Source organism: Hippopotamus amphibius, chromosome 9 (assembly GCF_030028045.1).
Source record: "Hippopotamus amphibius kiboko isolate mHipAmp2 chromosome 9, mHipAmp2.hap2, whole genome shotgun sequence".
NCBI lineage: Eukaryota > Metazoa > Chordata > Mammalia > Artiodactyla > Hippopotamidae > Hippopotamus > Hippopotamus amphibius.
Genome location: NC_080194.1, coordinates 142,147,178 through 142,159,703, shown reverse-complemented (window position 1 = coordinate 142,159,703; position 12,526 = coordinate 142,147,178). Strand labels below are relative to the sequence as shown.

The window sequence follows — 12,526 nt, the reverse complement described above, 5'->3', positions numbered from 1 at the left end:
AAAACACAATCCCATTACTTTATAGCTGTATCAGATATGTACCAATGGGAAGGTAAACAGCCAGCCTTCTATTCCTCCGCTCTGATTAGCTCATCTCGGGAGTCTCCAACCCCCCGTCCCCCACCTTGTGTTCCACGTCACTGCACACTTCTAACAGAGCTTTCAACCTCCATCTATCTAATCCTCAGACTCCTGGGGAAAACATTTCCCTTCCCCAGCCTAAAACTAAAATTATGGAACTTCATTTCCTTGGGGAAAAAAAAACCCCACAACCCTTTAAGTGGCCACAAAAAGTATAAACAGTTTTGGGGCCGTCTCATGTGTGCCAACAATTGTAGATGGAGAACTGAGTGTCAGTGGAAAATATAGGTTAAAAATCCTGCTAACAGGCGTTATAAAAATTCCAGAAACAAACCTCTGAAGCAGCTGTTCCCTTTTATCTGTAAGGGAAACCAGCAGTAAGGTGAGACTTTAAATAATTACTCCCCTTCCTTTCTCAGTAAAGGTCAAGTCTTTTTTGCTTGTAACACTGAGTATCTTGTCTACAGAGATGCAGAAAGATTCACCTTGAAAACGAATGCAATCCGCATCACAGGGCGTGCTGGCAGGGACCGAGCAGCTTGCTACAGGCTTCTCTGTGCTGGACGTCACTGATGTGGCCCCAGGGTACTCACCGCCTCCCTAGTGCAGATGCATCTCATCATGCAACCTGCATTCGGTCCTGGTGGCCTCCTTCAGCTGGACCAGGGCTCCCCAGTCCTTCTGGTGACTTCACCTGTGACGTCCCCTCTCCCGCTCTCTCTCCCCCGTGTTTCCCATCCCCACTGAAGCCAACCTGGCGGAGAAGCACCGTGAAAGGACACATCGCCGCCACGCACACTGCACAGCACAAAGAGCTTGGCCTGGAATGACGGGTGCGAGTTTCCCGAGGCCCTAACCTCTAACCTGGCCTTCCCCGACACAGCAGGGAACCTCCACCTGACTGCCCATGCCACGCACAGCCACTAGAGCACGTCACCAAGGTAGTGACACTCTTCAGAGCCCGAGCCTTCTCTTGGCTTAGAGTCTCCGCTCCAGTTCACGCAGTCATTTGACTACCTAGGGCCTGGGTGCGCAAGTATTCACTCAGGCCAGCCTGCTGCTGGGTCTAACAGGGCCGTCTGACAAAGTTGGTGCCGTGGCCTTTAGACGAGACGGTAAAATGGATGCCCAGGTTCAGAGAGAAGCAGCGTCTGTTCAGAGCTGGGCCGGTGCTTCCTCAGCAAAGTGGGAATCGGGCACACCTTCCTCCCCAGCATTCAGAACGAGGGCAGCACGGCTCTCCTGCTGCCTTCTACCCCCTCGCAAACACTCTCAGGAGTGACCGCTGTTCCTTTTCTGTCCTCTGGATGCTGCACTCCCAAAGCACAAATTCCAAGTGATTCCGTCCACTGCACCACGGCAGTGACTATAGGCTTCCCTATACCTGATGCATGAACGCCGGTGTCTTCCAGCCGTAAACAACACACCTGGATCTACCTGAACACTCATCCTAACGTGAGACGGACAAACATCTTAAGGCACAAGAGAATCACTCAAAAGGACGAATCGCTCACACGGTCAGCAACGAACCTTCATATCTTGCTCACTCTGAGAAACTGAGCAGCTGCTCTGTCCAGCCCGCTTGACAAGACGCAAAGAGGGCTCTATCGCTTTTGTTTAAGTACAAACCACGGTAGTTACAACAGGAAGTAATCCAGCCTGTTTTCAAGGGACGACATTGCCCTTCAGGTAATGTAAGTTAAGCATCAGGTCCACTGCACAACATTAGCTTCTTTGGTTTGAAGGTCACCCTATAATTAGATCTCTAGATAAGCCTTCAGTTTAAATCTTCAGTTCCATTTAAAACTGGTAAGATCCACGTCCCCACTCTCGACTATGTAATAACAACAAAAAGTAACTAAGAGCTGCCAACAGGACACAATCTGGCATCGAGCACAGCTACATCCCAAACCTCACATGACGGATGACTGAAGGTCAAATGCTGCTCCCTGGAAGCAGATCTGCTGAAGACAGTCAACGCGTCACCCTGACAGCTGGAGGGGAAACCAACCATCCATGGGCTCTGAATCCCCAACGATGGCCAGAGGGGCTCCCTGGGTTTGTAACCGACGGGAAAAGATGCCGTTGTTGTTTTCTGGCATTACTAAAGGACCGACCATGTGTGTCCACACGTAAAAGTAAACTTCTTACTTAAATGCAATTTGCCAACAAAGCAATAAAAACCGGACTGTTCTTCCAGACCCCAGAAGCACATCTGTGCTCCTGCTCTCATGCAAACCCACTGTAGCATCAAGCCCAGAGAGCTGCTTCTGAACCCGAGAAACAGAGACTCTGTGGGCCAGGAGTTTCAAAGCGCTTAAAAATACCAGACAGCAGTGGAGGCTTCTTCCAAATCCTAGTCGCCTTAACAAAAGGTAAATATAATATAGCAGACAATTCTAAATAATAACGATACAAGGTTTTTTAAAAACGTAACGTAACCTTGGTATTCTACAACAAAACTTCTTAAACTGCAGTCCACAGAGCACATACAGGCCCACTCTCGGGCGTCAGATGTCCAGGGTCTCCCTGACAGTGTGTGCACACGTACGAATTTTCTAGGAGGAAGGTCCAGTTTTCAGGACATCACGACCACAGGTCTCTAGCAAGCATCTCATTACTACCAGTCCTTACAACTAGAAAGTTCAGTCTCACTCCTACACTTGTTCTTTAATACCTCTACTTTCTAGAACTCCATCTTAACTGATAGATGAATGTAGCGCACCGAAACGGCCTCAGCTGTGGGTTCTTCTCCACCTGCTGGAATCCTGTAGGGCCCTCATAGGCCAGTTCACATCACGCTTTGCTGGCAGGCTTTTCCGGATACCTCAGCCAGAGTTAACCTTCCTAATCACCACTGGGCCTCCTGCTTGCCTCTGCACTGGCATTGAGTCTGGTTATACTCAGACTCTATACTAGTTACGAGAGCAACTGTCTCCCCAGCTAGTCAGAATGCCTGCAGCGGAGGGACTGGGCAGTACTTGTCATTACATACCCCTTTCTCCACCAGCACGGAGCACAAATTCTTGGGTACATGGTCCAAAAAGTCTATTGAATTGAATTCTTTTGTTTCACTGCCAACAGAAGACCACCAATTCTAACAATTTAATTCTTCACAAAGTTTTAAAATCATCAGTACGTACACACACAAGGAAGGTCCACCTCTGTGTGGTTAAATGATGCACCCACGTGATTCTGTGTACAACTTCCAGTCCAGGTAACAAAGGACCTGCACACAGCTAACATTTTATTCACCTCTAACTAGGTGGGAAATTCAGTAATTAAAAATGGCTCTTGAAATTACAGATGAGGGAGTGGAAAGCATGGGGAGGTAAACCCAAGCTGGTTTGGAGCCTTCCACACAAGTACTGAGACATCTGCTAGCACCAGAGACATTATTACACAATTCCTGAAACACCAAATACAGGAACTTCTAGGACAGCCCCCTGAGGAAGTGACAGACTAGCATCTTTAAGATTATAAAAATAAAAAGAAAGATTAGGAAGTCTTGTGGGTAATATTTACAGAAAACCAAAGCAACTAGTAGATTCACATAATCCAATGCAGAGGTAGCATGAGGCAATGAAGTTAAAGAAACGATGTGCTCAAACTCAGGCACAACTATGATCACGGAGGGAGAGCCCTGAACTTGGAATCAAAGGACAGGATGATGAAGACGTCTGGTCCAGTTCTGCCAAGATAGAGTAGCTCCATTCCTCCCAGGCCCTCCCCCTTACGAGTAAAAGGGCTCTAGACACAGCACAACAAAACAAGCATAGGAAGGGGGCTGGGAAGAAGGCGGCAGGCTGCGTGGGACCCGGTCCTGATGGCCCCCACCTGCCCAGGACAGGGGGCTGCCGGCGCCGCCAAGGGGAAAAGCCAAAAGGCAGATGCAAAGAGCTCCAAGAGCAGCGTGTCTCCCCAGCCAAAGAGCCAGGAAAAGGGTGGTCTTACAACAGAAAACATTTTTGGCAACACCCACCCTATTCCAGCCAAAAACCAACAGAAAACTGCATGGTCCTCCTCTGAGGTTTCAGTGGGGTTGAAAGGGAAGCTGACCTTCCACATCCCCCTCCTGTCCCTCGGAACCAGGCTTGTTCCAAGTGGCCCACCAGGTCACGCGGGCTGTGGGGCCACGCAGGGATCTCACCACCCGTCCCTGCCTACACACGCAGCAGGTGCTCCGACGTCCCAGCCAGGGCGGTGTCAGTGGGGAGCTGAGCCTCCTGCACCAGCCGCAGCGGGCAGAAGGCAGGGCGAGGCTGGGCTGGTAGCCACTGCTGCCCGCCCCCCACCACCCCCCCCAGTGTCAGCCGGGCCCAGGGAGAGCGGAAGCTAGAACCCCCTCCACAAGGCAACAGAGTCTCAGGGACCTGGAGGTCAGGAACACGAGCTGGCACACCTACCACCAGAGGTCCAGAAAGAAGGGAGAAAAAGAGCAAGACTGAAAAAGTATTTGAAGAAATAATGGCGAAAAACATCCCAATTTTGGCAAGAGACAAATATACAGATTTAAGAAGATAAGCAAACCCCAAATATAATAAGCTGAAAGAAACCTATGTCCAGACAAACCATAATTAAACTTCTGGAAACCAACGACAAAGGAAAAAGCTTAAAATCGGCCAGAGAGACATGACACGCTTACTTAGAGAGGAACAGCAATTTGAATGATTTGATTTCTCGTCTGAAACCACGGAGGCCAGAAGAATGTGGCACATTTTTCAAGAACTAAAAGAAAATAAGTGTCAGCTGTGAGTCCACTCGCTAGCAAAGACATCCTTCACGATTAAAGGTGAAATAAAGACATTCTTGGACAAGGAAAGCTGAGAGGATTGGTTGCAGCCAAATCCAGGCTTAAAGAATGGCTAAAGGAAATTCCCCAAACAGAAAGGAGGGAGTAACAGGAAAAGACTAGAACCTCGGGAAGGAAAGAACAGGTAAAAACAGGCATAAATATAACAAAGTCTCCTATTTCTCATGCACTTCTTAAATCATATTTGATGACTGAAGTAAAACCATCTGATGTGGTGCTCAAAGTATAAGAAATACTTAAGACACTGATATTTTAAAAGTGGGGAGGGTAAAGGGATTTAAATGGAAATAAAGTTCCCACACCTCACTTAAAGTTGTAAGACACAGTTTCCAGTATACTGGGATAAGCTGCATATATATATTGTAAGTTTAGCACAACCACCAAGAAAATGATACAAAGCTTTGATTGCTTTACTCAAAAAATCAATCATGATGTTTAAATAACCCATAGGAAAGACAGAAACAGAAGTAACAAAAATCAAAATATAAAATAAAATGGAAGACTTATGTCCTAACATATTAATAATTATCTTAGCTTAAATCATCCAAATATACAAATTAACAGATTGGCAAAGCAGGTAAGAAATCATGATGTAACAATATGCTGTCTATAAGAAACTCATTTCAAAACAACCATGTGGGTAGCTTGAAAGGATGGAAACATACACCATGAAAGTATTCATTAAAAAAAAAAAGAATGGCTACATTAAAATGGCAGATACAGTACACTTCAGAGCAAAGAAAATTACTAGAGACCAAAGGGACGTTACATAATGACAAAAAGACCCAACCATTAGGAGGACACAATAATCCTAAATGTTTATGTACCACACAACAGAGTCTCAAAATACATGAAGCAAAACCCAATAAAACTAAAGGAGAAATGGATGATCATAGTTGGGAGACTTCAACAGCTCACTCTGAGCAACTGATAGAACTACTAGAAAGGAAATCAGCAAGGATACAGAACTCAACACCACCATCAAGCAACTGATCAAATCAACATATGCAGAAAATGCCACCAAACAACACAATACACATTTTTTTTCAAGTACCCATGGAACATTCACCAATGTAGGCCCACAGAACATATACCAAGAAAGACCATACCCTGGGTCATAAAACAAATCTTGAAAAGGTTAAAAAAACTGAAACCATACAAAGTATGTTCTCTGAACCTAATGGAGTCAAAGAAATCAAGAACAGAAGGATAACAGGAAAACCTCTCAACTCTTAGAAATTGTAACACATTTCTAAACAATCTATGGGGGACTTCCTAGGTGGTGCAGTGGTTAAGAATCTGCCTGCCAATTCAGGGGACATGGGTTTGATCCCCGCTCCAGGAAAATCCCACATGCCACGGAGCAACTAAGCCTGTGTGCCACAACTACTGAGCTCACATGCCGCAACTACTGAAGCCCATGCACCTAGAGCTCATGCTCCACTACAAGAGAAACCACTGCAATGAGGAGCCCACACACCACAATGAAGAGTAGTCCCCGCTCACTGCAACTAGAGAAAGCCCATGTGCAGCAACGAAGACCCAAAGCAGCCAATAAATAAATAAATAAGTGAAACAATCTATGGGCCAAAGAAGCTATCTCAAAACAAATAAAAATACATATGAAACTGAATAAAAATTAAAATACCACATATCAAAGTATGTGCATACAGCTAAAGCAGTGCTGAGGGGGAAATTTATAGCACTTAAAATGTTTTCATTAGAATGGATAAAGATGTTGTCCATATATACAATAGAATATTACTCAGCCATAAAAAGGAACGAAACTGGGTCATTTGTAGAGACATGGATAGACTTAGAGACAAGTAAGTGAAGTAAGTCAGAAAGAAAAATGAGTACCATATAAACAGAGATGTGGAAATCTAGAAAAATGGTACAGATGAACCAGTCTGCAAGGCAGAAATACAGACACAGATGTTAAGAACAAATGTATGGACACCAAGAGGGGAAAGCAGGGGGGTGTGGAGGGGTGTGGGATGAATTGGGAGATTGGGATTGACATATATACACTAATATGTATAAAACAGATAGCTAATAAGAACCTGCTGTAGAGCACAGGGAACTCCACTTTGCTGTACAGTAGAAACTAACACAACATTGTAAAACAACTATACCCTATTAAAAATTTTTTTAATTAAAAAATTAAATAAAGAAAAAAAGAAAAAAATGTTTACATTAGAAAAAAGGAGAGATCTCAAACAATCTAAGTCTCTACCTCAAAAATATTTTTCTAAAAAAGAGCAAAATAAAATCAAAGCAACTAGAAGAAAATAATAATAAAAAGCAGAAATAAATGAAACAAAACAGAAGAAAAATCAATGACATAAAAAGCTGGTTCTTCAGGGGGAAAAAAAAATCAGTAAAGTGATAAGCCTCTAAAAGACTGACAAAAAGAAAGACACAAACTACCAACATCAGGAAAGAAACATAAGATATGACTATTCTCACCTCTCAATACTGGAAGTTCTAGCCACAGCAGTAAGGCAAGAAAAAGAAATAAAGGCATACCTATAGGGAAAGAAGAAAAAAGTGTCCCTATTTGCAGGTAACATGATGATCTACATAGAAAATCCCAAAGGATCTATAGGAAAGCTCTTAGAACCATTAAGCTCTTGGACCTTGTATCTAGCAAGGTCACAGGACACACGATTGGACACAAAAATCAATGCTATTGCTATATACTAACAATGAGCATGTGGAAACAAAATAAAAGCACAGTATCACTTACAACTGCTCTAAAGAAAATGAAATACTTAAGTATAAATGTAACAAAACATGTACAGAATCTGTATGTTGATAAGTGCAAACTGCTGATGAAAGAAATCAAAGACAACCTGAATAAATGAGGACATACCATGTTCATGAATTGGAAGACTTAACACGGAAGAAATGTCAATTCTCCCCAAACATCTGTGGTTTAATGCTAACGCTATCAAAATCACAGCAAGTGTTTTTTATAAACAGACATAAGAAAGCTTACTCTAAAATTTATGGTGGAAAGGCACAGACCCTAGAATAGCTAAAACAATCCTGAAAAAGAAAAATGAAGTGGGAGAAATCATTTTGATATTAAGCCTACTATATAGCTATAGCAGTCAACATCAAGTGATATTGGCAGAAGAGGAGAGACACAGATCAGTGGAACAGAATGGAAAACCCAGAAAAAGACCCACACAAATACACCGACTTGATTTTTGACAAAGATGCAAAAGCAATTCAATGGAGGAGGAATAGTCTTTTTAACAGATAATCCCAGAACCACTGGACATCAGAGAAACAAAAAAACCTCAACCTAAACCTCACACCTTATACAAAATTAATGCAAAATAGATCAGGGACTTAAAAGTAGAATGTACGTCTATAAAGCTAAAAAAAAAAAAAAAATAGGAGAAAAATCTTTGGGATCTAGGGTTAGGTAAAGAGTTTAGACTTGACACCAAAAGCATGACCCACAAAAAGAAAAAAACTGATAAACTAGAGCTCATCAAAATTAAAAACTTTTGCTCTGTGAAAGACCCTGTTAAAAAGGATGAAAAGACAAGCTACGGACTGGGAGAAAATGTTTACAGACCATGTATTTCACAAAGTAGTGGTGTCGAGAATACATAAAGAACCCTCAAAACTCAACAATAAAGAAACAAGGAACCTAACTACAAAATGGGTAAAAAGTATAGAGAGACATTTCATCAAAGAGAATATAGAGATGGCAAATGAGCACAGGAAATTAGGGAAATGCAAATTAAAATGGCAACAACATAGCACTTACACACCTATCAGAATGGCTGAAATAAAAAATAGTGACAACACCAAATGCTGGCAAGGATGCAGAGAAACTGGATCACTCATACACTGCTGGTGGGAACGTAAAACAGTACAGCCACTCCAGAAACAGTTTGGCAGTTTCTTATAAAACTAAACATGCAACTACCACACAGCTGAGCAACTGCACTCTTGGGCATGTATCCCAGATACATGAAAATTTATGTACTTACAAAAGACATGTACACGAATGTTCACAGAAGATTTATTCATAACAGGCAGAATCTGGAAACAACCCAGATGTCCTTCAACGGCCAAATCGTTAAGTGGTGCAGCGTGGTAAATCCTTACCATAGACACTGCTCAGCAGTCAAAAGACAGGAACTACTGATTGTGGACACACAGAAACTGGGGTGTAGCTCTAGAGAATCATGCTGCGTGATAAAAGCCAATTCCAAAAGGTCACATCTTGCAAGACTCCCTTTATATCCTACTCTTAAAATGACGAAATTATAGAATTGGAGACTAGATCAGTTACCGCCAGGTCAGGGAGGGGGCGAAGGCTGGCAGCGGCTATAAAAGGCAACGTTAGGGATACTTGTTGTGATGGGAATGTTCTGTATCTTCACTTTCTCAATGTCAGTATCTTCGTTGTGATATTGTACTAGTTACACAAGGTCTCACCATTTGGGGGAAGCAGTTAAAGGGTACCTAGGAGCTCTCTATTATTTATCAAAACTGCCTGGGACTGTACAATCATCTCAGTATTAAAAGTTTAATTTAAAAAAAGATCAGGTTTGGTTTCCACCTCTGCCACCTACTAATTAGTAACTAACCTTATACAGATTTCAAATTCTGTTTTTAATTTCCCCACTGGCTAAATGGGACAATACCATTTGAAGCGTTAGGAAAATTAAAGGCCATATATGAAAAGGCCTGGCACATAGCTACTGCTTTAAAAATAGCCTGTTAACACAAACTTTATTTGCAGACACAAATATTATTCTGAAGTTATCATTCAAATATCTGCTCCTAGAGTCACTACAAAGCCATTTATTTAAAAAGTCTCTTCCCAAAGTGATCTGTCCAGATAAAAATAGGGGGAGAGGGGTAATTATTGGTTTTAGAGTAAAAGATGAAGTGCTAACTACTTACTGAAATGCTCAAAACAGATAAATTGAGTTTAATATGGAACTACAGTTAGTTAAAAAAAAAAAGCTGACAAGGCAAATAGGATACTTGTTAACAAACCTTGTTTGCTGTTGAGGGGAAGATAGTAAAAGTTAGTGTTTATATGTATTGGGAAAAGCTAAGACTGAGTTTTCTAAAATGCACTTAATACACTGATTTAGATTTAAGATTTTGTGTTTGCAAGTATTTTCTCTGCCTCCAGGGTTGAAAGAAACTAGGAATCACTTAGCCAAATCGTACAACCTGCTTGGTTCGGAGGGTCCAGAAAAGCCGCAAAAATAAAATCTAGCGCTGTGACAGAGCAAGACAATCAAGTGAACTTTACCCCAGAAGACGAGGGGAATTTTAAACACACAGTTAATCCCTTGAATCACACTGGGCACCCAGCCTTTAAAGTTTATGAAGTATTGGGCCAGAGCTCTGACTCACAGAGAGGCTTTTGAAAGAGGTGAAAAGGAAAGAGGTGTTTTATCATTCAAATTATTCTCTTCCCGGCATGATCCTAAAAGGGCTATTTCCATCGAAACGAAAAGCTGTACTAACAAACACATCCAGCAAGAATACTAGTGTGAGACGCCTGATGCAGGCCTGCAAGAAGGCAGGCCTGGAAGTTCGGGGCCCAGGGTTCCAGGTCCCGGCGAGGAGCCGCTTCGTCCCCAAGGCCGGGAGCTTCCTCATGGGTGAAGTGCAAGCCATGTGCCAATGGGCTGGTTCTACAGCCCTGTGCTAAATTTAGAGTCCCTCGGGCACCGTAATATCTGCAGGAAGGGTGCTGGTATGACAAGCTTCCCTCTACCTCTGTTTTGAGACAACTTTCCTCACACCTGTAATTTCCCCAAAATGGGCCGAGGAAAGGGTAGGTGCAGGGGCAAGGAGAGGGTAGAAGTAAGAATGTATAAGGAAAAACAAAAAAAAGGAAATGACCCTATTCTAGGTACAGAAGAGCCTCTATCTTCCCCTCATCATCCGTTTTCTCCAGAATTCCTTTCTTTGGGGCCCTTTTACTATAGGCTCACACAGGACACAGAAACTAGAACCCAAACTTGGTCACTGCACACTTTTTTTCCCCACAAACAGCAAATGATGAACATGGAGCACGGGACAGGAAGAGCACCTGGAGATTAAACACCACCTGAGAGATATATTACAAATTGCAATGCAAAGATGTAATTTATACCCTAATGCAAACAACAGTTATGTGACAACGGAGGAAATCTGAACCCGGGCTGGGTATCTGAGCATGTTAAGGAGTCATTAAATTTTTAGGTTTCATAAGGCATCGTTTTAAAAAACGTAACCACCCTACGCTTATTTTTGAGCTCTGTACACAAACATTTCCTAATGCATCTACACAATATCTGGGGTTTGCTTCAAAATCACGGGGCGGGGTGGGGGTGGGGGAGCCCGGGTACAGGTGAAACAAGGCGGGCACTGAATCGATCACAGCTGAAGTTGTGGGGAGGGGGCGTGGGTACGTACTGTTCCTTCTAGTGTCTCTACTCTGTATATGTTGGAAATTTTCCTAATAAACAGTCTAAAAGGAGAGACTTGCGGCCGGTTTCCTCTCCAGCCTACGCCGCTCTTCTGAACTTACTGGGAGGGCAGGGCAAGGATGGCACCCTGAGCCCAGGAGGCTGGCAGGTCCCCCCCGACCCCCCCCACACCTGGAGTCCAGGAGGGGCCCTCCCCACTCCTAAAACCTCCGCCCCGCCAAAGCCCCAGAAGGCGTCCGGCTTTCCCGCCTCCGCAGTCCCCAGATCCCAGAGAAGGGCAGAGAGGCGAAGGCCACCAGGCCGACGGGGGGACGGGCGGCGCATCCTTGGCCGGCTCCCCCCAAACCGGGGGCGCGACGGGGCCGCGCCGGCCCGACCAGGGGCAGACGAAGGCCCGGGCGCGGAGGTCGGCGGGGCCGCACCTGCGCGCACCTGGGCGCACCTGGGCGCAGGTGTGCGGGCGGGCACGCGGGGAGGGCGCACCTTGAGGATGTTGTCGAAGATGGTGTCGCGGAACTCGAGCAGCGCCTTCTGGTCGAACTCGCGGCCGTGGATGATGCGCATCTGCTTGAGGAAGGTGGACTTGCCGCTCTCGCCCGCGCCCAGCAGCAGGATCTTGACGAGGCGCCGCACGGCGCGCCGCTCGCGGGCCAGCCCCGCGTCGATGTCCCGGCTGCGCCGCCGCGCCTCGCGCTCCGCGTCCCGGGCCCCGCCGCTGCCGCCGCCCGCCCTGCGCTCGCGGGCCCCGCCGGCCTCGGCCGGCAGCAGGCAGCGGCTGAGGGTCCGCACCACGCCGGACATGGCCGCTCAGGCCATGGACCCCGCGGCGGGCGGGCGAGGCGGCAGCCGGCCGCTCCCTCAGGCCGCGTCCGCCGCCGCCGCCGCCCCGAGGCCCGCTCTCGTCCGCCGCCCGGCCCGGTGGGGAGGCGGGGCGACGCAGCCCGGAGCCCGCGGATTGGGCCGGCCGCCGTCCGTCCGAACGGCCGCGCCCTCCGATTGGGCCACGCCGCGCCGAGGGGCGGGCACCTCCCCGGCCTTGGGGGCGGGGCCGGCGCCGAGAGAGGCGGGACCTCTGGGGTGGGGGCGCCTCTCATTGGGCGCCCGGGCCAAGGGTCTTTCTTCCAGAATGAAAGGGAGGCGGAGTCGTCGGGGAGGCGGAGCGGCGGTC

General features: G+C 45.9%; 1 protein-coding gene across 2 annotated transcripts in view; it reads right to left on the bottom strand.

Moving 5' to 3' along the window:
• GNA12 (G protein subunit alpha 12) overlaps positions 1-12,254 on the bottom strand; it is a 105,724-nt gene extending 93,470 nt beyond the window's left edge. For both annotated transcript variants that reach the window (XM_057749132.1, XM_057749133.1), the window contains exon 1: positions 11,842-12,254. In XM_057749132.1, the coding sequence (XP_057605115.1) occupies positions 11,842-12,159 (318 nt within the window). In that variant the 5' untranslated portion in view covers positions 12,160-12,254. The remainder of the gene's footprint in view (positions 1-11,841) is intronic.
• Between the last annotated feature and the right edge of the window lie 272 nt (positions 12,255-12,526).